The sequence below is a fragment of the Labeo rohita genome, chromosome 1 (assembly GCF_022985175.1).
Source record: "Labeo rohita strain BAU-BD-2019 chromosome 1, IGBB_LRoh.1.0, whole genome shotgun sequence".
Classification (NCBI taxonomy): Eukaryota; Metazoa; Chordata; class Actinopteri; order Cypriniformes; family Cyprinidae; genus Labeo; species Labeo rohita.
Genome location: NC_066869.1, coordinates 10,682,590 through 10,707,515, shown reverse-complemented (window position 1 = coordinate 10,707,515; position 24,926 = coordinate 10,682,590). Strand labels below are relative to the sequence as shown.

General features: G+C 39.3%; 2 protein-coding genes across 3 annotated transcripts; both read right to left on the bottom strand.

Moving 5' to 3' along the window:
- Positions 1-1,001: 1,001 nt before the first annotated feature.
- zgc:136908 (Transitional endoplasmic reticulum ATPase) lies at positions 1,002-12,459 on the bottom strand. The gene is made up of 19 exons (XM_051113200.1): positions 12,211-12,459; positions 8,436-8,547; positions 8,122-8,294; positions 7,823-7,965; positions 6,402-6,532; positions 6,186-6,317; positions 5,945-6,047; positions 5,542-5,675; positions 5,324-5,459; positions 5,092-5,204; positions 4,851-5,015; positions 3,717-3,839; positions 3,483-3,630; positions 3,322-3,386; positions 3,028-3,206; positions 2,805-2,934; positions 2,567-2,725; positions 1,490-1,641; positions 1,002-1,382 (listed from the first exon to the last, which is right to left on the bottom strand). The coding sequence occupies exons 1-19, from the start codon at positions 12,231-12,233 to the stop codon at positions 1,286-1,288; spliced, it is 2,418 nt and encodes an 805-aa protein (XP_050969157.1). The 5' UTR covers positions 12,234-12,459; the 3' UTR covers positions 1,002-1,285.
- Positions 12,460-13,437: 978 nt separating this feature from the next.
- On the bottom strand, positions 13,438-24,334 carry samd1b (sterile alpha motif domain containing 1b). Of its 2 annotated transcripts, none has more exons than XM_051113212.1 (7): positions 22,890-24,334; positions 21,264-21,546; positions 18,305-18,399; positions 17,888-17,948; positions 16,295-16,391; positions 15,897-16,017; positions 13,438-15,020 (listed from the first exon to the last, which is right to left on the bottom strand). In XM_051113212.1, exons 1-7 carry the CDS (start codon positions 24,009-24,011, stop codon positions 14,871-14,873), a joined length of 1,929 nt encoding a protein of 642 aa, XP_050969169.1. In that variant the 5' UTR covers positions 24,012-24,334; the 3' UTR covers positions 13,438-14,870. The 2 variants fall into 2 exon arrangements, with proteins under 2 accessions (XP_050969169.1, XP_050969176.1); XM_051113219.1 differs by having other exon boundaries at positions 18,317-18,399; positions 22,890-24,330.
- Positions 24,335-24,926: the final 592 nt, after the last annotated feature.

Genomic DNA, 24,926 nt, shown 5'->3' with positions numbered 1-24,926 from the left:
ACGTAAAAATCTCATCTTTTTAATACTTGCTGATTGTCATCGTTCTTGAGGTTTGTGTATCTAGTTTTGAGGCCTAGATATTTTCGACTACTTATATCCATTCCCTGGATATCTTAATCTTGTAAAATGCTTTACAAACAAAGACAAAGTTGTCTACATATTAGATTAAATTATTCATAATGTTTTGTATGTTCAGATATTCATATATTCATATATACATATACAAAATATATACAAATTAATATCTAAAAAGGGACATAGTAGTATACTCGAAGTATGATTTAAAGTTCACTTAAAAAAAAAAAAAAAAAAAACGAGTATACTTGCAGTATAAAACTTCTAAACTAGTAGTTTACTGAGACTATACTTCAAAGTGTACTAAAAATGCATTTAAAAAAAGTATTTAATTAGTAAACTATTAGTATACCTATCAGTTCACTTTTAGAATACTTGCAGTACAAACTAAAAACATAGATGTAAAGTAGTTGTGTACTCAAAGTTTACTACTGTTATACTTAAAGTATACTTATATATACTAGAAAGTGGGCCAATTTAGTCCCAAGGAGTATTAAAATAGTATACCTAAAAGTATACCATTAGTACGCTGATATCTGTATACTTAGTATATAAAGTATACTTTAAAATAGACTTGAACTTTACTTAAGTATACTACATAAAATAAACTTGAAGAATACTTCTTTTTGGTAAGGGTAGTGACAGGCTGCCACAGAAATTCGAAAAAAAGGTTTGGACAGTCAGTTCGCTCTGATTCATTTAATTCACTTGATCTATTACTTTGTGTATTTATAATTCTTTAAAGATTAATAACATTGTCAGGCCTGTGAGAAACCGAAAGGAATGTAAACAATTGGATTCATGTATCTGCAAATTTGTTTTGTGGTAAGTTAGACAGCTAATATTTACTTAAAATAGGTTAATTGAACGTTTAGGCTAAGTTTGAAAATTAACTTGTTTGAGAAAGTGTCTTCTACAGCAAGAGGGACATGACATTTTCTTTATTATTGTCAGACACACATTTTACATCAACACATATATTTAACAACACCTTATCATTTAATATGAGAATAATAGGCATTCGATTTAATTGTTTTGTCAGTTTCAAACAGGACTGTAAGAGATAAAAATCTGTCAGAATGAGAAATAGCAGATAGTGGTTATTCTTCACTATTAATATTAATCATTTTTAGTTCCAGTTGAAAGTGAATATCTTCTCTCACTGTTGCACACACCAGGTGCTGGGCTGGTAGAAGGCAGCTGACTTTGATTACTGATAGAGATCATCATCTCCATCATCTCTGAAATGACCCCCAGAGCCTTGGCCTGACCCCTGACCTCCACCTGACTGAGGAGCTGTAGGAAACCTGCCGATAAGCCAAAGAATGAAAGAAAGAGAGGTGTTTTACTCGACAAAATGAGGTATAAGGTGGTATGAGGTACTATTGATTTGTGTGCTTATGTGTTTGAGTACCTGAAGTTCCCAAATCCACGGCTTTGCTGAAGAGTCTGAGCAAACATTTCATACTTCCGTATGTCATTATCACTGACAGACCGACGAGCAAATCTCATGGCTTCCTCAAAATGATCTTTCCTGATCTCAGGCACCGGGTCATAATCATCATCCTGGAAGCAGGTATGAATTTGTCAAGATATGTTTTTTAAATACACAATATACAATATAGAATGATCTTTATTGGTTTAAATGTTTAATAAACCAAATGTTATTATATATTAGGTAGTCTAATATTAAGATGTTGTAAATGTTAGGAAAAGATAGCTTTGCTCAACATGAGACAAACGACAAAAGGATTTATGACTAGTTGTACAACATCTGACCTTTGATTAGTGAGGGGAAAAAAAAAACATTCAATAAAATATGTCCCCTGGACCACAAAACCAATCATAAGTAGCACAGATATATTTGTAGCAATAGCCAACAAATGGGTCAAAATAATCAATTTTTCTTTTATGCCAAAAATCATTAGGAAATTAAGTAAAGATCATGTTTCATGAAGATTTTGTAAATTTCTTACCATAAGTATATTTTATTTTTGATTAGTAATATGCATTGCTAATTTATTTGACAACTTTATTTAGACAACTTTAAAGGTGATTTTCTCAATATTTTTAAATTTTTTACACCTTCCAGATATTCAAATAGTTGTATCTCTGCTAAATATTGTCTTATCCTAGCAAACCATACATCAATGGAAAGCCTATTTATTCAACTTTTAGATGATGTACAAAATTAAAAAAAAAAAAGACCCTTATGACTGGTTTTGTGGTCCAGGGTCACATATTTTCAAAAGTAATAAAATCTGACAACAGTATTATCATACATTTTGCCTCAAGCTCAAATCACACACAAAAACTATATTTTTTTAGACTGCCAGTTAATGCACAAGCATACTGTAGGGGCAGACAAACAGAAAAACACTAAAAGGAGATATTTCCTTTTCTACAACTGGCATATTCAGCATATTCTTCTTTATGCATGTGTGTTCAGGAATGATGGTGCCATGGCTTTTTCAATCACATTCGCACTAACCATAGCAGCCTCTTTCCTAGCTTGGCGCTGTCTCTCAGCACGGATCTCTGCTTCTATAGCTTCTCTTATAGCGAGCTTACAGGCCCTCTGACAGATCTCAGTCAGGTCTGCTCCTGAGAATCCCTCTGTTATCCGGGACAGATACGCCAGGTCTACATCCTGGAGAACACAAAGAAACACAGTTAACTGCTGGTTTCATGTGGAGACGCATGTATGTGTTAGGTTTTGTGTGAATGACCTTAGCGACAGGGGACTTGCGCAGGTTAGCGCGTAGGATGGCGCTGCGGGAAGGCATGTCGGGTAGAGGGATATAAATTAATTGATCCAAACGTCCAGGCCTCAGGATTGCAGGATCAATGATATCAGGCCTAAGAGTGACAGACATCCCATCCTCACATTATCCACTTTATCTTTACTTTAACCATTGCCAACAAATGCAAGCACAGACAAGTCTGTGTCACCTGTTGGTGGCGCCAATGATAAAGACGTTCTTCTTATTGGTCATTCCATCCATTTCTGTCAAGATCTGGTTGATGACCCTGTCAGCCGCACCTCCCGCATCTCCAGCCCCGCCACCTCGTGCTTTAGCAATAGAGTCCAGCTCGTCAAAGAACAGAATGCACGGGGCCGCCTGTCGCGCCTGATACCACAACAAAAGCAATGTGTGATATACATCAGAATGAGATCTGGAAAATTGATGATTCACACATGAAGCACATCTGAGATGCTCTGTTACTAGCAAGTAAGTTGTTCACCTTATCAAACACATCTCTGACGTTTGCCTCTGATTCACCAAACCACATGGTGAGCAGCTCTGGGCCTGCAATCAGTACAAAGTATAGAAGGGATTATAAACACAAATACAATCATACCCAGCCTATCTTTTCTTCAACTTTAGTTTCTCTTAAACTCATACCTTTAATAGATACAAAGTTGGCCTGGCACTCGTTGGCGATGGCTTTGGCTAGTAGGGTTTTGCCGCAACCAGGAGGACCATAGAACAGAACCCCTCGAGATGGAGTCATTCCAAACTTCAGAAATTTATCAGGATACTCCACAGGATACTTATCAGAGAGAGACAAAGTGAGTTAGAGAGAGCGAATAACTGTTTCAAACCTGTTTGTATGTGCGTGCATGTTTGTGGTTTTACCTGAACAAGCTCTTGTAACTCTCGCTTCACTTCATCAAGTCCTCCAATGTCCTCCCAGTTGACCTGTGGAACCTCCGCCACCGTCTCCCTCAGAGCAGATGGGTTACTCTGACTTAGAGCCCACTGGTAAAAGACAGAAATAAGATTGAAAATGGAAACAAATTAGATTTTTCCTTAAGGGCATTGCTTCACAGATTGTTATACTGAGAAAAAGACCCCAGTATCTAAGTAACAGATTTGCCCTCAGTGATGGAAAAGATTTAAAGATGTTATATGTAATTTTTGACCCTGGGTTGGTGGAAAACAGTGCATTGCAGCCATGGAAGCCCGCAAATGAACTGCGTCAGAGATCGGAGATTCTACCTGACTTAAAAAAGCCTCTGCATCCATCTAAAATGCTCATTGACCAGTGGAATATTAAAATACAGATAATTCAACTCATCAAAGTATACTTTTTTTTTTTTTTCTCAACCATATGTGTGCAGTCAAACAAGTAGCCTTTCAAAGTATACTCCATTTGTTGTTGTGCATCAACATGGGTTGACACATGCACTGTAGAAAGCTTCATCCATGTCCAGTGTCTGCTTTTTTCCCCCATAAGCTATGACAGATAACAAATATTTTTAACTCTTTTAAACCAAAGCTCTCACGCTCAAGGGCTTGTCAGTGTGAGTGTCTGTTGTTGTTGCAGTTTCCTTTATTTTGTTGTTGTTCCATCTCTTTAGTTTCGTTTTCTACTGTGAAACAAGCCTGGGAGTGTTGCCACCTTGTGGAACAACTGATTACTGCAAAACAAATTCAAGGCAGATGTATGACCTGCACATACAAAGTACGAAAATGGGGGGGGTGCGTGTACTATTCTGATGATGAGATTTGCGCAACTCACATTGTACGGTGGCCCTCATGTCCACGTAAAAAGTGAAGTATATTTTGGGAATAAGGCTCATCACCTTCCTTTGTCAATTGCACTCGTTCCTGTTGCTTGTCCTTAGTTATGGTGGAAGAAAAAAACTCTCCAGTATATTGAATTTGGGCTGCAGTACCCATTTCAACCACTAGCTGCCTGTCAATACCACATACTGCACCTAAAAATCGAAACATAATCTGTTGAAAATGTAAAATGTTGAGGCTGACCTTGAAGTCGTCCATGGTGACGGCCATTGAGTTGAGGAGGTCTGCATCAATGCTGTCATCCTCCAGGTCAATCAAGGTCATCTTTTTGCGGATGGCCTGCAGCGCTGCCTCTGAACACAGAGCAGCCAAATCTGCTCCCACGTGCCCGTGTGTTTCAGTTGAGATCTACCATAAACAGAAACATCCAGTTACAAAATATCTGATATGAATCAGACCCTCCATCACTCTCCAGCATTCTCACCTGTTCCAGGTCCACATCGTCCGATAGTTTCATGTTCTTGGTGTGAATTTGTAAAATTTCCAGCCTGCCGGTGGAATCAGGGATGCCAATGTCAATCTCTCGATCAAAACGACCTACAACACAACATTTACAAATGACCTTTCATGAGAAAGTATATTTTGGTCCATTCATCTGTAGATGCAAATCACTCTCGGCATGAATGTTACAAATGTGCGTATGTGTATGTTCGCACCAAAGCGCCGAAGAGCAGGATCCACGCTGTTAGGTCTGTTTGTGGCTGCCATAACTACAACATGAACACGTTGTTTCAGGCCGTCCATCAGGGTGAGCAGCTGAGAGACGATCCTCCGCTCAACCTCACCATGAGTCTACAGACATGGCATAACCATCAAACCAGCAATCAGACTGTACACAGTTACATAAACCTGTTTCTCTTCCTCTTCTCCTTACCTTCTCTCGTTTCGGAGCGATTGCATCCAGCTCATCGATGAAGATGATAGCAGGGGCATTTTTTTCAGCTTCCTCAAAAGCTTTTCTCAGGTTGCTCTCAGACTCCCCTGCCAGTTTACTCATGATTTCAGGACCTGGGATACAAAAGCAACAGCATGTAGCACAAGAAATGCAATATGGAAATTGCATAAAGCCTGGAAATACATCAGTGTTACTGATACTTGATATTTAGCACAATGCTACAATACGATCTGCCTGTTTTGTCAAGAACAAAATCGATCGTCACAAAGGATCATCTGTTTGGCTCTTCAAGGTAAATACATGGATTTAGAAGTCACTGTAAAAATGTCAACTTTCAGTTGCATTCTGTTTCAGACTGTGGCTTTCAAGTGTGCGTATGTACCATTGATGAGAAAGAAGAAAGCTCCTGTCTCATTAGCAACAGCACGAGCCACCAACGTCTTGCCCGTGCCGGGTGGACCGTAAAGTAGAATTCCTCTCGGAGGCTGAGGAACAACAGTAAGTGGATGTAATACTTGCATGTGTGAGTAATCTTTATTTATAAATCACTGTAAGAAATGCAAATGTCTACATAAATCAGAAAATGAAGAAATATATTGTTTGATGTGTGTAGTGATTCTTGCCTTCACTCCAATGGCTTTGAACAGGCCAGGGTGCCTGAGAGGCAGCTCTACCATCTCTTTAATCTGAGCCAGCTGTTTGCGACAACCCCCGATGTCATCATACCCAATGTCATTCAGGCTCTCCTCCTCATCCTGAGGCCGTCAACATATGAGATCATGACATGGTGGGGACACTGAAATAGAGAAACTGTGCAGGTATTATGAAATGACACTTACCTCTCGTTTGATTGGTTCTCCCTCACAGTGGATAATGGTATCTGGGGCTACGATGCAGTGTGGGCTGGGGTCTGTTTCTACTACTTTAAACTCCACTGCTCTCATGCCTCCTCTAACCAGGAAAATATCACCTGCATAAAGCATAAAGATGAACAAACTCCACTGTGAATTGGTACAGTGCTGGCAAGCGGAACTAGATCTATTAGTAATAGTTTCTGTTAATTGATATTAAGCAACCATAAAATGAAATATAAATATTAGGTGAAAAATCTAAAATTAAATTAAAATTATCTGCAAATGGGGTAAGTGAAATGCTCCTTAAAGATATAAAGATAATTTGACTTGTTTCCAGGGAAAAAAAAATTAAATGATGTGATTTTGCTTAATCTAGCAAATTCATTTTAAGAATTTTTAGATATTTTGACTAGAAACAAGACAATAATACTAAGTAAAATAAGCTTTTTTTGTACTATATTGTACTCCACTGGCAGATTAATTGGACAGTATTGTAAGATAATTGTGCCTGATTAACACAATACTATTCGATGGATTAAGCTTTTTTCCAAAACTTTTTTTTTTTGTTTAATACTTGTCACAAAAAGGTTGTTTCCTCTTTACCTCTTTAGGGTATTTTACTAAATTACCAAAATATATAAAATCCTGACTTATCTTTAGATCCTAACCCAAGATGTCCAAATGTACAGACCAGTCTAAACCTCAGTGAAGACCTAAATAACAAAACCACACTTAACACTAAGACTAGTGCTGTTAATTGATTAAAAAATGTACTAATTAATTACACATTAAGCACATTTTAATCACAATTAATCCTTTTCTTTTTTTTTTTAAATTAATCCAACCCAACATTCAGGTTTTTAAACTTGTATATTGCAATAATTTTGCAAATTAATGTAGAAATAATGTAAAGACAGTATATTTTTTAAATTTGTTTAATGGCATCTTTTTTATGACTGCAGGTGAGTATCACTGATACCAATACTACTGATGTCTCTAAAAAAATGTTATTTTTTCCTAATTTTTTAAGTTCTAAATTATATGAAAGTGAATCCTTAAAGCTACAAAAGTTATTGATTTTTGTCTTTTTCTTTTGTTCTTTGATTAACAGACATCAAAACAGCTGGGTTATTTGGCTGCTATTACTTTAAGAGCTGCCGCTGCTGAATGTGACACGGATCTGACACGCATACTCGTAGTTTCATTCGCATTTTCATATGAAGTGATACAGGCTACAGTGCGCACCGCTGTGTTAACTATTTTTAACATCATTAAACTGGAAAAATTAATAGCCTGTGTTAACTCGCTAACATTGACAGCACTACACTACAACTTAACCTAAATGCAAAACTCTTTTGTTCTTATGTTTAGCACACTGAATGTGCTGTATGTGTGAACATGTGTACCTTTATGAACAGGTCGGTAGGCCTCCAGGAAATACGGCTTTAGAAAAACCTCAAACAGGTTGCCTGTAAGCCCCTCAATAGTGTCATCAATGGGTAGAACATGGACGCGCTTCCCATATTTCACATCTGGACAAGCGTGGATACTGTAAACACACATATGAGTGAGCACTGCAGATGATGTTGCAGATGTGTTTTTTCATTACCACTAACAGCAAATAAGGCCTCTAGTTTTAAATAAATAGATTTAATAATCTTGCTTGGAAGTAAGACAGCAGTTAAAGCCTTATGTCATCGCACACCTGATGACATCACCGAGACGCACACGCAGGTTGTTGCGGGTGACCCTGTTCATGCGCACACGCTCGTTGCCACACGTGTCGTCTGTGAGAACAATGCAGACCGTCTGCCTTCGCTTCCGACCGCGTAAAACCACAGTGTCACCACGAAACAGCTGAAGTTCCTCCATTTTAACCTGTAACACTCATGCAGTGATTTACATGCACATGTTTTAGAAATCCATTTAAAACAATAATTATTTTTGCAATTGCGCAACTAAATTACACACTGCAGTTTCATCATCACTCAACCACTTACACAGACAAAAATTGATTACCTGTGACAAGCACACAATACTGTTGTCCTCATTGTTGGCTTCATCCACAATGAGTCTATTTGGTCGAGTCTTCTGCTTCAGAATAGCAGTGGAGAGATCCTCCGACTTAGGACTGTTCAACACCCACACATTATATTAGTGCACAATCCAATTTTCCACAACATTAATAATACACAGTGAAGTACATGCATGGTTCTTTATAAAGGCCAAGTCAGCACATGTGTAAAAGCCTAACCCTATTGTTTTGCTTCATCCTTCAAAATTAAATATATTTATATACACACAAGCTGCAGATAAATATTACAATAGGCTGGAAAAAAATATTACACTAAACAACACAGAAGGATTACATTAGACTGCATAAAACATTACTTATAGAAATAATGTTTATTTTTAGCTGACCTTCGAATGAACTGTTCCAGAAATGAACAGAAATACAAAAAGAATACATTTTAAATTCAAAAGTGAATTTAAGGAAGCATACAGTGGGTACGGAAAGTATTCAGACCCCCTTAAATTTTTCGCTCTTTGTTATATTGCAGCCATTTGCTAAAATCATTTGAGTTCATTTTTTTTCCTCATTAATGTACACACAGCACCCCATATTGACAGAAAAACACAGAATTGTTGACATTTTTGCAGATTTATTAAAAAAGAAAAACTGAAATATCACATGGTCCTAAGTATTCAGACCCTTTGCTGTGACACTCATATACTGAACTCAGATGCTGTCCATTTCTTCTGATCATCCTTGAGATGGTTCTACACCTTCATTTGAGTCCAGCTGTGTTTGATTATACTGACTGGACTTGATTAGGAAAGCCACACACCTGTCTATATAAGACCTTACAGCTCACAGTGCATGTCAGAGCAAATGAGAATCATGAGGTCAAAGGAACTGCCTGAAGAGCTCAGAGACAGAATTGTGACAAGGCACAGATCTGGCCAAGGTTACAAAAACATTTCTGCTGCACTTAAGGTTCCTAAGAGCACAGTGGCCTCCATAATCCTTAAATGGAAGACGTTTGGGACGACCAGAACCCTTCCTAGAGCTGGCCGTCCGGCCAAACTGAGCTATCGGGGGAGAAGAGCCTTGGTGAGAGAGGTAAAGAAGAACCCAAAGATCACTGTGGCTGAGTTCCAGAGATGCAATCGGGAGATGGGAGAAAGTTGTAGAAAGTCAACCATCACTGCAGCCCTCCACCATTCGGGGCTTTATGGCAGAGTGGCCCGACGGAAGCCTCTCCTCAGTGCAAGACACATGAAAGCCCACCTGAAGGACTCCAAGATGGTGAGAAATAAGATTCTCTGGTCTGATGAGACCAAGATAGAACTTTTTGGCCTTAATTCTAAGCGGTATGTGTGGAGAGAACCAGGCACTGCTCATCACCTGTCCAATACAGTCCCAACAGTGAAGCATGGTGGTGGCAGCATCATGCTGTGGGGGTGTTTTTCACCTGCAGGGACAGGACGACTGGTTGCAATCGAGGGAAAGATGAACACGGCCAAGTACAGGGATATCCTGGACGAAAACCTTCTCCAGACTGCTCAGGACCTCAGACTGGGCCAAAGGTTTACCTTCCAACAAGACAATGACCCTAAGCACACAGCTAAAATAACGAAGGAGTGGCTTCACAACAACTCCGTGACTGTTCTTGAATGGCCCAGCCAGAGCCCTGACTTAAACCCAATTGAGCATCTCTGGAGAGACCTAAAAATGGCTGTCCACCAACGTTTACCATCCAACCTGACAGAACTGGAGAGGATCTGCAAGGAGGAATGGCAGAGGATCCCCAAATCCAGGTGTGAAAAACTTGTTGCATCTTTCCCAAAAAGACTCATGGCTGTATTAGATCAAAAGGGTGCTTCTACTAAATACTGAGCAAAGCGTCTGAATACTTAGGACCATGTGATATTTCAGTTTTTCTTTTTTAATAAATCTGCAAAAATGTCAACAATTCTGTGTTTTTCTGTCAATATGGGGTGCTGTGTGTACATTAATGAGGAAAAAAAATGAACTTAATTGATTTTAGCAAATGGCTGCAATATAACAAAGAGTGAAAAATTTAAGGGGGTCTGAATACTTTCCGTACCCACTGTACATCAACAGATCAGTAGTTCATATATAGTTGAGGTCAAAAGTTTGCATTTACCTTGCAGAATCTGCAAAATGTTAATTATTTTATCAAAATAAGAGTAATCATTCAAAATGCATGCTATTTTTTTAATGTGAATAAAATATTTCACATAAAAGACCCATACATATAGTCTACAAAAGAAGATAATAGTTGAATTTATAAAAATTACCTCACTAAAACATTTGCATACACTTGATTCTTAATGCTGTGTTGTTACCTGAATGATCCACAGCTGTGTGTGTGTGCTTTTTTTTTTTTTCTTTTTTTTTTTTTTTTTTTTTTGTGATTTTTGTTCATGAGTCCCTTAATTGTCCTGAACAGGTAAACTGCCCGCTATTCTTCAGGAAAATCCTTCAGGTCCCACAAAGTCTTTGACTTTTCAGCATTTTAGTTCATTTGAATTCTTTCCAACAATGACTACATGATTTTGAGATCCATCTTTTCACACTGAGGACAATTGAGGGACTCATATGCAACTATTACAGAAGGTTCAAACGCTCACTGATGCTCCAGAGGGAAAAACATTATGCATTAAAAGCCAAGGGTTTAAACAGAATGAAGATGTGTACATTTTTCTTAATTTGCCTTAATATCATATTTTCATTTAGTACTGACCTTCAGAAGCTACAGAAGATGCTTACATGTTTTCAAAAGACAAAATAAGTTACATTTACCCTGATCTTCAAATTCGAAAAGTTTTCACCCCCAGCTCTTAATGCATTGCGAGACATCAGTGAGCATTTGAACCTTCTGTAAAAGTTACATATGAGTCCCTCAGTTGCCCGTAGTGTGAGAAGATGGATCTCAAAATCATACAGTCATTGTTGGAAAGGGTTCAAATATACAAAAATGCTGGAAGAATTTGTTGGACCTGACAGATTTTTTCTGAAGGACAGCAGGCAGTTTAACTGTTCAGGACAAACAAGGTACACATGAACAACTATCACTAAACAAAAAACACAGCTGTGGATTATTCCGGTAACAGCACAGTATTAAGAATCAAGTGTATGTAAAGGTTTGAACAGGGTCATTTTTATAAATTCAGCTATTATTGTCTCTTGTGGACTATATGTGAACATCTTTTTATGTGAAATATTCAGGTCAGTACTAAATTAAAAATAACATGCATTTTGTATGATCCCTCTTAATTTGGCTCAAATAATTAACATTTTGCAGGTTCTGTAGGTGTATGTAAACTTTTGACCTCAACTGTACATTTAAATCAGGCCATATTAAAGTTTAAAATCCATGTTATAGTCATAACCATGACTTTTAATGAGAACGAAACATGAAAGTTCTTGTCGTACTAATGTGAATATAAACCCACACACATACACTGCTGTCTGGTCTCCTGTTTCTTCATGTGACACTGGTCTGTTTTTAGAGCAAAGTTATGTCTACTGCTGAGATCAAACTACTCAGACAAACACAAACACAAACACATACACATGACTTTTTGTGTTATTAAAACTTATGAATCTTCTGAAAAGAAGAACAAACACTGTAGCACTGGTAGTGTGAACTACTACTTTAAGTTTAACAACTTAAATTTTCAAATTAAATTTTGAAGAATCTTACATATTTAACATAAACAAACAAACACACACTCAAACCTAAAGCTCAGCTGTTATACTCACTCTGAGGCTCCAGCGGCGGGCATTGCAGAGGTGTTTAGCTGAGGAAAAGAACCTGTTCTGGGACAGAGACGGTCAGAAATCAGCCTATCCTTATCCTAGTGGTCAAAAGTTTGAAGTCCAGGTCTAGTCCTTAGTTCATTGCAGTGCTGTACAAAGTGTGACGCTGTTCCTGACCGCAGGCTCCATGCCTAGAAAATGTTTGTGTAGCAGCCTGCGCTAAACCCTGGACGTCTGAAACCCATCCCCTCACATATAAATAAGTTTCTGTCACAATAACCCAAGTTGCACAGATATGTACACAAACACTGAGTAACTGTGAATGTTTTTCAGAGTTTTCCTTTGTTTTCGAAAGGGTTTGCCCTCTTTCCCACCCGGGCATCGCGTTTCCCACCCAGCTCATTCCAGACATTCCTGTCCTTCTTCTAACATACATTCACAAACAGTGTAAAGATTCATAAACGTTCATCGATGCAGTCATCTGGAATGTCCCTTTTAATGGAAGTAATCAAAAAGCTTTTCGTTTTGTCATTACAAAACAACAGAAACGCGAAAAGACATACAGAAACCATTGCTGTTCTCGAAATGAACTTGAAACAGCATAAATGAAGAAACACTTGGACATTCAAGAACTCACACAATGACTGGACAATGCCTTATTCTTCTCAAACTCTTTTCGAGTCACTCCCAGCATCTACATTCATCGAGGTGGATGCTGGTCTAATGTTGTAACTTTTATGGCTGTAGGTAAACATACACCCTGATGGCATTTACAATTGGATCCCAAACCAAACATTTCAGTATCCATGTCACCCTCTGCTGGCAAACCCTTAAACATTATATCTCCAACAATATTCTTAAATTAGTTTTTTTTTTCTTTTGCTTGTGATACTTGTTTTCTTGCAGTCTGCTGATGTATTTATTACAAAGCCTTGCTGAGAACACAGAAAACTAATTTTATGGGTTTGTTGATATTCTACTTCATTAATAAGTCAGAGTAGAAAAGAGGTTCATCATGAAAGGCATAAACAAAGAAACTGCATTATCGACATTGCAGTGAGCTCCAGCTTTTTGTTACAAGTAGTCTTCTGACAACTTTCGACTGTAAATCAATCAAGAACCTCTGCATATTTTAGACAGGTAGTCGTTAACGTTATAAAAATGAAGATAATGTTTTATAAACAAACATACAAATAAATAAATCAGTTTGAGGAATTCGAGGTGCTACAATTGTCAGGCAAAACAAAGGTTCTTATAATCTGAAATGAGACTGACCTATTGCACTGAGCAATTTAAACTCATTCAGAGTTTCTTCACACCTGCCTTTCGTAACAGAATCAGTAACAGTCCCATTTACAAGCGTGATGGGTCCATCGGTATGTGCGATCAGTTTAACGACGCAAAAGACATCAGAGCTAAAGGGCAGGTTAACATTTCCACATCTCTTCTCTCACAAGTCAGTTCCTGTCATTTGTGAAATGGACCCTTCCATTATTTTTTGATTGTTTTACACAAATTGTTTTCTCAGTTCCAACAATATTCATCTTATGGGCTAATATATATATATATATATATATATATATATATATATATATATATTTTACAAACTGTAAAGTTCAAGAGCTGCATGGCTTCGGGGCTCTCTGTGCATTTGAGGACATTCAGACACATTCTTCAACTGCTGGTGAAAGAATATCGTCATTGCTTTGCAACTTGGACTTCACCTTAAAAAACTGATTCATATGTACAAAAGTTGCGCTCAGTTATCAATGGCGATTTTCCACATGTGGGGCCACAAAGTCATGGCTGGCAAATCCGAAATTAAAGGAGTCAAAGTCACTTTAAAGGGAGATCCTCAGTGAGATGTGCCCACTTGATTGTGCGCAGAAGATCTGCGTAAACATACAGTTTTTTTACTTTTTCTAACATAACGCTGCAAAACACAAGAAAACTAGAAGGAACATTAGATGTTCAAGATAATTTCAAAATGTCAGGAAAAAAAATCAGTCCGTCAGCGAGGGAAGACAAGGGTTTCAGTGTCATTGCAAAAGTGTAAAGAACAAATATCCAATCAGAATGTACTTCTTTCAAACTGTAACCAGACAGTTTTTTTTTTTTAACTCTGGAGGAAATATTTTAACAAAAAGTTCTGGGCGCGGTGGAAACCCTCCAGCAGAGACAATCTTGAAACCAGTAAGGTCAAAAAAAAACCCCAAAAAAAACAATGGTCTGCCCTCTACTGGACTGAATAAGTACTACAGAAAAAAAATCCACTTGATGAAATGAATTCAGGGTCAAATGTCACAATCCAAACAGTGGTATCCATCAGAGCAGCATTAACTGCACAGAACTGTGCAGTCTTTCCAGAAAATGGTTGACGCTTCTTAAAAAAGAAACTTTTTTCAGTCTTCTTCGTCTATGCTTCTGCTTAGTTCGGTTCACTTTACTCATGTTTTTTTTTTTTTTTAGGCCGAAGTACTTTCCAATAGCTGTAGGATTACTGATTGAAAAAATATATACATATGTGTTTGAGGAAAACAAGAACTGTTGTGTTCAGGATGTCCTGAACAGTCACGTTCTGGTACGAGTAAATATCGTTTGGTATATGTACATGCGAGTAACTTGGTCATGTACAGTAGCTAATATATAAGTAAGTGTGTGCATCAGCAGAAAGCTTCATCATCTTGGAAATGGGTCCTCTGCAGAACCTTCACGTGTCTTTCGTAGATCTTCAGGGCGGGACCGAGTCTGATTGACAGGCCTGTCAACACATCATTCCTCTGCATCAGAAGGAGGGACTTTCCATCAATTTCCTGTCAGGAACAAAGATTTAGTTATACCTTCTATCTATAGCATAGCTTCTGTCTTATAGGAGAAGTTCACTTCAAGAACAATTCAGTTTCAAAGGGCTCTAAATAATTCCAGCTGAGGTCTTATCTAGCAAAACGATCAGTTATTTTCTAAAAAAAAATAAATAAATAAAAATAAATAAAAAATACAATTTATATACTTTTTAACCTGAAATGCTCGTCTTGTCTAGCTCTTTGTGTACTTTGTGTATTCCGGTTGAAGTTAGGGTGTGTCGAAGAACTCCTCCAATTTTCTCCTCCAACTTCAAAATCGTCCTACATTGACGTTTTTACCTTTTTTTGTAAAGGGCGTTTGATCTTCTTTGCATGTTCACTTTGTAAACACTGGCTCGGTACTTCTGCAGCGATGTAGGACGCTTTTGAAGTTGGAGAAGAAAATGAGATGAGATGATTTTTTTTAAATACCCTAGCTCTGAGTTCATGCAGAGCTAGACAAGACGAGCATTTGAGGTTTTAAAAAAAAAAGTATACAAATCATTATATAAGTCAGTTTTTAGAAAACATCTGATTGTTTCGCTAGATAAGACCCTTCTTCCTCGGCTGGGATCGTTTAGAGCCCTTTAAAGCTGCATTTAAACTGCATTTTGGAAATTCAAACTCGCAGCCACCATTGAAGTCCACTACATGGAGAGAAATCCTGAAATGTTTTCCTTAAAAAAAACATAATTTCTTTACAACTCAAGAAAGACATAAACATCTTAGATGACAAGGGGGTGAGTAAATTATCTGTAAATTTTGTTCTGGAAATGAACCTCTCCTTTAAGTCTAGTAAAGTAATATCTGAACTTTTCAAGGATCATGCAGTTCAGTTCAGCGCACCTGTGTCCTGAAAGCGAGCGCCTGCTCTGGAAATCCGGCCGCGGTGAAGTAGCTGGCCACGTCTGCTACAGTCCAGTCCACCGGGCTCATGCCACTCATCTCCGACTTCACAAAGCCACCTCTGAGACCAAACAGAAAAAAAATTAATAAATAGTTATTCACATAAAAGATGCACTGGAGATGCACAAAAGCAAATTTAACATTATGACTCAAAGACAACTCTCAATCTTCAGTTTTAATTTTTTTCATTATGACTCACTTCTGGCAATTCCTTTTAGAAGGTCAGCAGGTGTTTTACAGAGACTTTTCTTCTTTTTTTACCCAGACAAAGCCTTTTCCCTCTGCTCTACCCTCTCTCTCTCTATCTCAGTCTGCTGTGTTGTTTGTGTGGTACTCACATTCCTTCATTCATCCCTCGTTCTTCAGCTGCTCCTGGTGAGGCAGAGGGGGTCAGCAGACATGACGACACTCCCACTTCCAGCTTACAGCCTGAACCTGATTGGCAGACAACACACACAGAGCTATATAAAACAACACAACTACAGACCAATAACACAAATGACACAACTATATGAAACACTATATAAAGAAATGCATGAATAATATTACATCACGCTATTTTGAAAAAATGCAGACAGAATAATAACTATATAAAAGATGGACTAGCAACACAACTGTATGAAAACAGAATAGTAGAACAACATAAGAAACACTAACAACCAGTGTTGGGGGTAACGCATTACAAGTAACATGAGTTAAGTAATCAGATTACTTTTTTCAAGTAACTAGCCATGCATTACTTTTTAATTCACAAGAAAATGTTTTTTTTTTTTTTTTTTTTTTTTTTCCTATTTATTGATTAAAAGCTCTCCTGTCCCCATGTTTAGAGAAATCAGGAGTAAGATGTTATTTTAGTTCTTGAATATATGTGAACATGCATTAATTCATCTCACTCACAATATATATATATATATATATATATATCTCAAAATGAATAAAACAGTGAAATGCAATTTAGAATATGATGCAAAGCTGTAATAATTTAACTTTGATATAAAACAAATATCCTTTATGTATTTAATCCCATTTTATCAACCAGTGTCTTTGCTGCTGACCTTCGATGATCCAAATCAAAACACACTAATAAGCAAAAATTACTCAAGATAAACTAAGATTGGTTCATCTTCTTTTTTATTGCTGAAGAGTGTTGAAGTTTCTACTTTTGTGTTCTACTGTACAGATTTACTTTTCCTCAGTCTGGGGCTTTTGGTGTGAAAAGGCTTCTACATTTGCCAAAAATAGAACATTTTATATTAAAAACAAGCAAGCAAGCCCTGCCTAGATTTAAAAAGTAATGCAAAAGTAACAAATTATTTTCAATAAAAAGTTACTAAGTAACATAATTTGTTACTTTTTTTAAGGGAGTAATACAATATTGTAATGCATTACTTTTAAAAGTAACATTTCCCAACACTGCTAACAACTATCTACATGAAAAAATAGCATAATATTACACACACAAAAACACTCTTTTGGGGGTTAGTAAGATTTTTTGTTTTAATGTCTCTTTTTGAGAAAAAAAAAAAAAATCAGAAACAGTAATACTGTGAATTATAATTACAATTTAAAGTAACTTTTTTAATATTCTTTAAAATTATTCCTGTGAGTCAAATCTGAATTTTCAGCATCATTGTTTTAGTCTTCAGTGTCACATAATCTGATTTGCTGTTGAATAAGCATCTCTGATTATCAATGTTAAGAACAGTTGTACTGCTTCAAATTTTTGTAAAAAAAAAAAAAAAAAAAAAATATGCTACTTTTTAAGATGTGTTTGATTAAATGTTTTAGAACACATGAAGTAGAACACATAAATATGCATACATAACAAAAAAGAACAACAGAATAACAAAATGACATCAAACAGCTATATTAAAAACAAAAACAACAGAATAGATACATACATTAACAGATACACAAGAGACAGGACTTACAGTTTCTTAGAGGTATTGACGATGGAGCCTTTACAGTCTCTGCCATCACAATTACCTGTTCCTACATGGGAAAGAAGGAGAAAAATGCAAAGAGATGCACTCAGTAAAACTACAAAAAAGACTGGGATAAGGGGAAAAGACAGGCAGCAGAATGAAAAGAGTTTAATGTGAAGCATCAAAATATACCAAATATATTAAAATAAAATAAGTGTTTCCAAAACAGATTTTCTAAAACACTCCCATCTCCCCTTTGTTTGCCACTGAACTTATTAGTTAAGCCAACAATTGACATAAGCCACTCAAAAAAAGCCAGACTTCAGGAAGTCGACCCACAAATATCCTCTGCATGCTAAAATGGAATAGGAGAAAGTTCTCAGATATTAAAACCTTCTAATGGAGCTTTAAGTAAACTTTTACCTCAGACATTACCTCAGTGCTGGGATGTAGCTGATCAGGCGCATCTGCGTTTTTCTCAGCACCAGCATCTTCAGGCTCGACTGGCATTGTCTGCTCTGAAAGTGTGAGAGGGAGAGAGGTTTTAATGCTATCATTTCTTGTCATGACAGAAGATTTCAAACAAAGACATTTGTCACACATCTGCAGGGAGCCCATGTCTGTATTCACACAGATTCCTTCAGCACAAATCCCACATCCCTCACAAGCACTTGGAATAGCAGTTTTGTTGAGAACACCATTTTAATTGTGGCACAATATTTTTTTTCCTTTGCTACCACATAAAGCAAACCAAAATATTCCATAAAAAACTAAAACCTGCTAGCACTGCTTGATGCTGCACCTGTGGAAACCCTGCGCTCACATCCACCTACTGCCTTCAAAAATACCTTCCGCATGAACACCTTTGCTTCATATAAAAACAATCCAGCATCTTCAGCTGTAATGCCATCTGTGTCAGATTCTAACTGCTTTGGTTTTGCTCCGACTGACAGCGAAAATTGGATTTTTACAAACTGGATTTTTGGAAAGTCTGAAACTCTTGGTATAGGGGACTTTCTAATTATTACTGTGGCAACAGATGTAGATACACATGATATTGATTGTCCAAACAAAGAGATCTGTTTTCAGATGCGAAAAACAGATCAGATTTATGTGCAGTGTGAACAAACACCCTCTAGACACAGCACCTTCAAAAACCACTTATAATGATACTTTCATTCTCCACGGCTTTAAAATATTTAATGACTTGCTCACAGGTATGTCTGCCAATTTTAGAGTTCTACTCCATAATCCAGAAGGACTTCCCCCTCTGGATAAGTATTGTCTGAATTTATTAAAAGCCAGCCCACGATCGGATTGTCAGTCAATCAGGACACGGTGCGTTTACACTTGGCAACATCAATTGGCTTCTTTATCTGGATATCGGATCAGTCTTCTCCACGCAATATTTAAATAAGTCTGCAGAGGATGGCCATTAATAAGTCTGCAAAGTCTGACAAAGTTGACCTTAAGTGGCGGGTTTTCTTTTGTCAGCTGTGGTGGGCAAATGCACATTCCTAACAGAGAATGAGTGGTTCTGCAACTTTAGGGTACTTTCCTCCATGTGTCTTCTGAGAGAGGAGGCGGGGTTTTTTCGTGACGTCGACCTGCAAACGCAGATGCGACGGCTGGATTGCGTTTAATTACACTGTTCCGATCACACCGTAAAAAATGTTTTCCAGTTTACAAAACATTTTGAGTCTCAAATACAAAAAAATGCTGACATAAAATCCCTTGTCAGACCAACAAAATTGCCCCAAACTAACTAGTCAAACAGTTGTCTGAACAAAGAATTTCATACTATTGCAATGTTATGGCTTTGTGAGTTCCCAGCATGCATTGCAGCATAAATAAATTATGCAGTTACTTTTATAGCATTATTGTTTTGCTGTTTGCTGACTTAATTTGTTGTTGTTTTGTCATTATTGTTAGTTATTTGCTGCACTGTGCTGTAAGGATCTTTTTAACATTTGTTGATTTCAACCATTCTTGAGTTTGAGTGTTTACACTTGTCTTTTCAATGTGTATGTGGACAACATCCGGACGCAGGTCGCAAGTTAATGCCAAGTGTAAACACAGCCATTAAAATCATTGCGGTCATAAAGTCTTGTATTAGAATTTATTTCTGTATTTATTTGATTTCATTATTTATTATGTTATTTCATTATATTCTTGCATTTCTGGAAAACAAACAAACAAACCAGTGTTTCTGAAAAACCTTCCAACCCATTCTGGAACATTTTTAGTAACTAACAAATTTCCATGAAAAGAACCTCCTGAATCTTATGTAACCTTCGTGTGGCCAATTTGATTTGAAATCTAACTCAGGGGTCTATTCTTAAACAATGAATGAGTGATTATTAGCAGAAGTGTAAAGAGCATATTAAAGCAAAGATTTGTCTGTAACATTAAAAATCACTGCAGTCACAAATTCTTGCATTAGAATTGCTTTTTTCTGTATTTATTTTGTTTCATTATTTATCATTGTTTTATTTCAGTCTTGCATTTCTGATTTTAAAAAAGGAGGTTTGATGGAGTTTTGGCTCCTTGCCACTGTCGCCTCTGGCTTGCTTAGTTGGGGACACTTAGGCCTGGTTTCACAGACTGAGCTTAGTTCAGTTTGAACATTTAAGTAATTTTTATGAACATGCCTTTGGGGGAAAAAAAAAAAAAAATAAAAAATACACATTACTGGTGTGCATCTTGAGACAAAACAAAGGCATTTTAAGATCAGTTAGTGCAAGTTTCTTTCAAATGAAACAGCTCAGACTTACATTTTAGTCTGGGACTAGTCTTAAGTCTTGTCTGTGAAACCAGTGATTAATTTTCAGCGATATCATCAATATTGTCGACTTGACTTGACAGATACTCTTTGAACTAAAGTGAGCTGGACAATCAATGATGAACTGACTTTAACTTAAACTTGACTGTTTACAGTTGCTCTTTTGCACTATTACACACTATTTATTTTTATTTTTTTTTCCAATTTAATACTGTAAAGCTGCTTTGACACAATCTGTATTCTTAAAAGCACTATATAAATAAAGCCGACTCGACTCGACGTGTACTGAAATCGTTGTAAAAACAATAATTGTAATAAGTATTTAGGTCTTGTTTTCCAGTACAAAAATCTAAACATAAAACAATCCTCAAAACAATAGTGTATATTAAGATTTTTTCAAAGACTACATCATACAAGTTTATTTACTAACAAACTTTTGCAAAGTCAAAACTGAAAACAAGAACCAGACTAAATAAAAATGTCATTTAATGTCTATTCTGCATCTTATCCTAAAGAGTTTGTCTGCCCATTAACCACCTTTAGATGTTTTACTGGAAAACTAGATTTAAAAAAACACTTAAGCAGAGACAGCGCAGGTACCTTCGCTTCCACCCACGTCTACTTCCTGCTGTAAGGAGCACTGGTTTGACGTCTCCAGCGATGAAGATGACTGGGATTTCCCCTCAGACGTCATTGGTGAGTCGGTGCCGTTATCGGGCTCGACCTCCACGTCAGGTGAGGTTGGGTCAGTGCAGGTTTTGACACCTGTGGGACCTCCATCAGTGATGGTCTTAGGAGCATCCTCCATTGAGCCCACTCTGTTTTCCTCTGTGTCATGTTCCTCACTCTCCACCTCCATCCTTTCTTCCTCCTTCACCTCTTGCTGGCAAGCAGGAACAGAGACAGCATTTCAAAAAGCTGTAATGGACTTTTAACCAACAGTAGTCATTATAAAACATTACCGAACGCTTTATGTGAGACTGGAATGGATTTGATCGTGACTGTACCTTACATCACATCAGCTGCAAATGTACGGGAAAGAAGAGGGGTAAACAACTATTGACTCTCGACGCCCCCACTACGGGAAAAGGCCAGATAGCGGTTACGACGCGCGTCCCTCAAACTGCCGTTTGTCTGTGTGTGTGCGTCCTCGTGTGCGTCCTCATGCGCGACCTCCATCGTCTGCAGAATTTTACGAATTGCGGTTTTCAAAGCTAAAACTGCCCTAACATCCGCTACATATTCGCGTGCTAGTGATTTTGATTAGATAACAACGATCTGGCCACGTACTAAGTAACTCAGTGGGGTTCATAATCAATTTGGCGATAGTCTGTAAGTGAGCGGGACAGCCCTTGAGAAATCTGATCAACGCAGAGAGGATAACAGCGCAGAAGAAAAAAGAACGAAACACGATGAACGCTCATCGCTCAGAACTGACTGGATGAGCCGCACGGAACGGAACTAAGAGGCTTAAGCTGCAAGCACAGGGTGCGCTCCGCTTTGGCTCGTCATGCAGCGAATTTCCGCCATCGCAACTGCTTTTACCTCGTATGACCGAAGTATCGCACAGAGCGACGGCTCGCCCGAGAAACCAGACGCGAGCCTCGGGTCCCCCCCCCTTTTACATTTTCCGTGCGCGTCTAACTTAACAGACACCGCCTAGTGAAAAATATCCAGCACAACTTAGAACGCAACAATAACCATCGGCCCTGCCTGTGAAATCTTAATAGCGATGTCGTGCAGTTCACGCAGACATCAGTGTTTCAGCACCCTGTCCGCGTCTGCTTCTCGACGAGCGCGCTTTTGTGTAATGAGTGTCTATTAGAGCAGCGGAACAAGAGAAGCGACGGTGTCTCGCACGCAGGCGGGCGCTGCCGAGCGCGAGTCCGCACCTTTTGTGCTGAGACGCTGAAGTGAAACAGGGCACGCAGACAGTTGCGTGTCGAGCGGAGCACACAATTGAGGTGTCGCTTCTCCCACCGTTTGCACACAACACGACCTCGGAACAAGCACGAAAACACGCTGTTTGCCGCAGACACGCACAGTTTGGATGTTCTGGCGCACACTTGCACACGAGAAAAGAGCGGAAATCAGATGCTGCGGGGCTGTTTTTTTTTGTCCTGAGCTTTTTTCTTTCGCTTTTCTCAAAGCACGATCATTTATTTATACGAAGACGCTGGTGTAGCGCTGCGCGCTGCGCAGGACGTGTTGGAAATATTAAGTTACCTTTTTCGCGAGATGTCCGTCCTGCAGTGCGCTCTTCAGGAGTCGAGCGGACGGCTTGGCCGCCCCCATCCCCCTCGCGGGAAGAGTGATGTGGCCGAGGCGGGTCCTGCGGAGGCGACCCCTCTCGATCTCCCGCTCCAGCACCACTTTGACGCGGTTGCGGGTCAGCTTCTCCCCGGGCATCCCTCGCTGCGTGCTGAGGTAGCCGAGGATCTCTTTGAGCCCGGGCGGTGCGTGGCCCCGTGTTGCGGCGGAGCCCCGGTGCCTCTCGGACAGACTTCGGACCGCAGCAACCAGTCTGTCGCCCAGATCGACGCTGCTCTCCTCCGGGGAGTCGGAGCAGCGCGCACCGGAGCCCTTTGCCCCCACCTTGAGTTTGGGTTTGGGGGCCGCGGGGAGCTTGGGCGAACTGCTGACGGCCGAACTGACGCTCGGGCAAGTTTTCTCCTCTCTCTCATCATCCTCACTGTCCTCGTGGCCGGCGCCGAGCGCCTTGTCTCCTTCGGCCCGTCTGTTCGCACTAGAGGCAGCATCGCGCTGGAGAGAGGAGCCGCTTCCACCCGCCACATCGACTAATCTCTTGTCTTTCGATGCACTTGCTTTCACGCTCCCGGCGGAGTGGCCCGTTGCGCCACAACTAACAAAACTGTTTCCGCTAGGTAGTGGTAAAATCTTGTCTTCCTTCTCGAGCGTCGAGGGCGAGGTTTGAGGCAGGGGGTCGGGGCACGGGCTCACCCCGCGTTCCTCGGGCTCTTTATCCTCGCACTCTTCTTGGTCCGTGAGGCTGAGCGCGCTGTCGCCGTTGTTATTGAAACTGGCGTGTTTGCTCTGTTCACCCAGCGACTCGCCGCTGCTGCTGCTGTCGGTGGTTGGCTCCGCTCTCTTTCTGCATTTTCTTTGCACTTTGGCAGCGTTCCTGTACGAAATGGACCCCTTGTAGCTAACTTTCAGCACAGTTTGCTCTTGGATCAGTTTTTCTAGTTCAGCCCTGGTTTTGTCCGGGTCTGACCCGTGTCTTCTTCGGACCATTCGGCAGATCCTTTCCAGGTCCGGTCGGGCTTTTCTCGAGCGCAGGGAGTCGATGGTTTCCAGGATCCATTCTCGGTATTTCGGCTCCGACATGTTGCAGCACTGGTTCCGTTGGCTTTGGCCGAGCGCCTCTCTCTTGTCTCCGAAGTGATCCGCTCCGAGCCCGGCTGGGAATGAAGCGGAAGCCTCGCTCTACGCCTGCGTTTACCCACTATGTGCGCTTAAGGTGGACTACTTTCCGAAGACAGCCATCCGCTACGCTCTGCGCCTATGCGAGGCGCCTATTTAAGGTGGTATTGCGGAGTTCCGACGTTTTGCGCACCTCGTCGACGGGCTTTTGTTCACGTTCGCGCTGCGGTCCATTACATCTAACGCAACAGATTTCTCATAGGCAATCTCGATATTCATTTAAGCAACGTTTTAAAACGCATCTGCGTTTAAGGGGTAGATGGCAGATGGCTCGCTGGTCGATACTAAACTAGATGAGTCTCGTCATATTTTATAACTCCTCACGTCACTGCCAGCTGTTAACACAGATAAACGGAAACAAAAATATTATGGAAAATATACTTGTCACATTATTTACAAACGTTAAGAATAGAAAAGATTAAAAAAAAAGTTTATCAAAGTGCCTAAATGAAAAATCCCACTAGTTTTAGGGCAGAATGTTTCCTGGCAGCATGAAGAAACTGAGTGAAGCTGACCTTCAGAAAGCGCTTGTGTCACAGACTAAACGGAGGCCTGGCATATATAGGAGCAAAGTGACACGATTCGAAGAATCCATCCAAATTCCATGGCATTTCCAAAATGTGTGCACCTAATAATGCAAACACTCTCGTGGCGTACTTAACTTGTTTTGGAGGTTCTGGAGCAGTGGGTGTGAAATAGCCCACCCAACTCATCCCTCAGTCTTCAATAATCGTGTCTGATCCCACAGTGCACAGTGTGCCAAATAGGACAGAAGCTTAAAGGGTTAGTTTACCCAAAAATGACAATTCTGTCATTAAT

Excerpts from the sequence above, each read along its gene's own strand:
- zgc:136908 (XM_051113200.1), bottom strand. The coding sequence starts at position 12,233 with ATGCCCGCCGCTGGAGCCTCAGA. Across the intron at positions 5,676-5,944 it reads TTTCTTCTTTCTCATCAATG|GTCCTGAAATCATGAGTAAA; the intron begins GTACATACGCAC and ends TTTGTATCCCAG. Across the intron at positions 5,016-5,091 it reads ACGATGTGGACCTGGAACAG|ATCTCAACTGAAACACACGG; the intron begins GTGAGAATGCTG and ends TGTTTATGGTAG.
- samd1b (XM_051113212.1), bottom strand. The coding sequence starts at position 24,011 with ATGTCGGAGCCGAAATACCGAGAATGGATCCTGGAAACCATCGACTCC. Across the intron at positions 18,400-21,263 it reads AGACGTGGGTGGAAGCGAAG|AGCAGACAATGCCAGTCGAG; the intron begins GTACCTGCGCTG and ends TCACACTTTCAG. Across the intron at positions 15,021-15,896 it reads CGCTCGCTTTCAGGACACAG|GAAATTGATGGAAAGTCCCT; the intron begins GTGCGCTGAACT and ends TGTTCCTGACAG.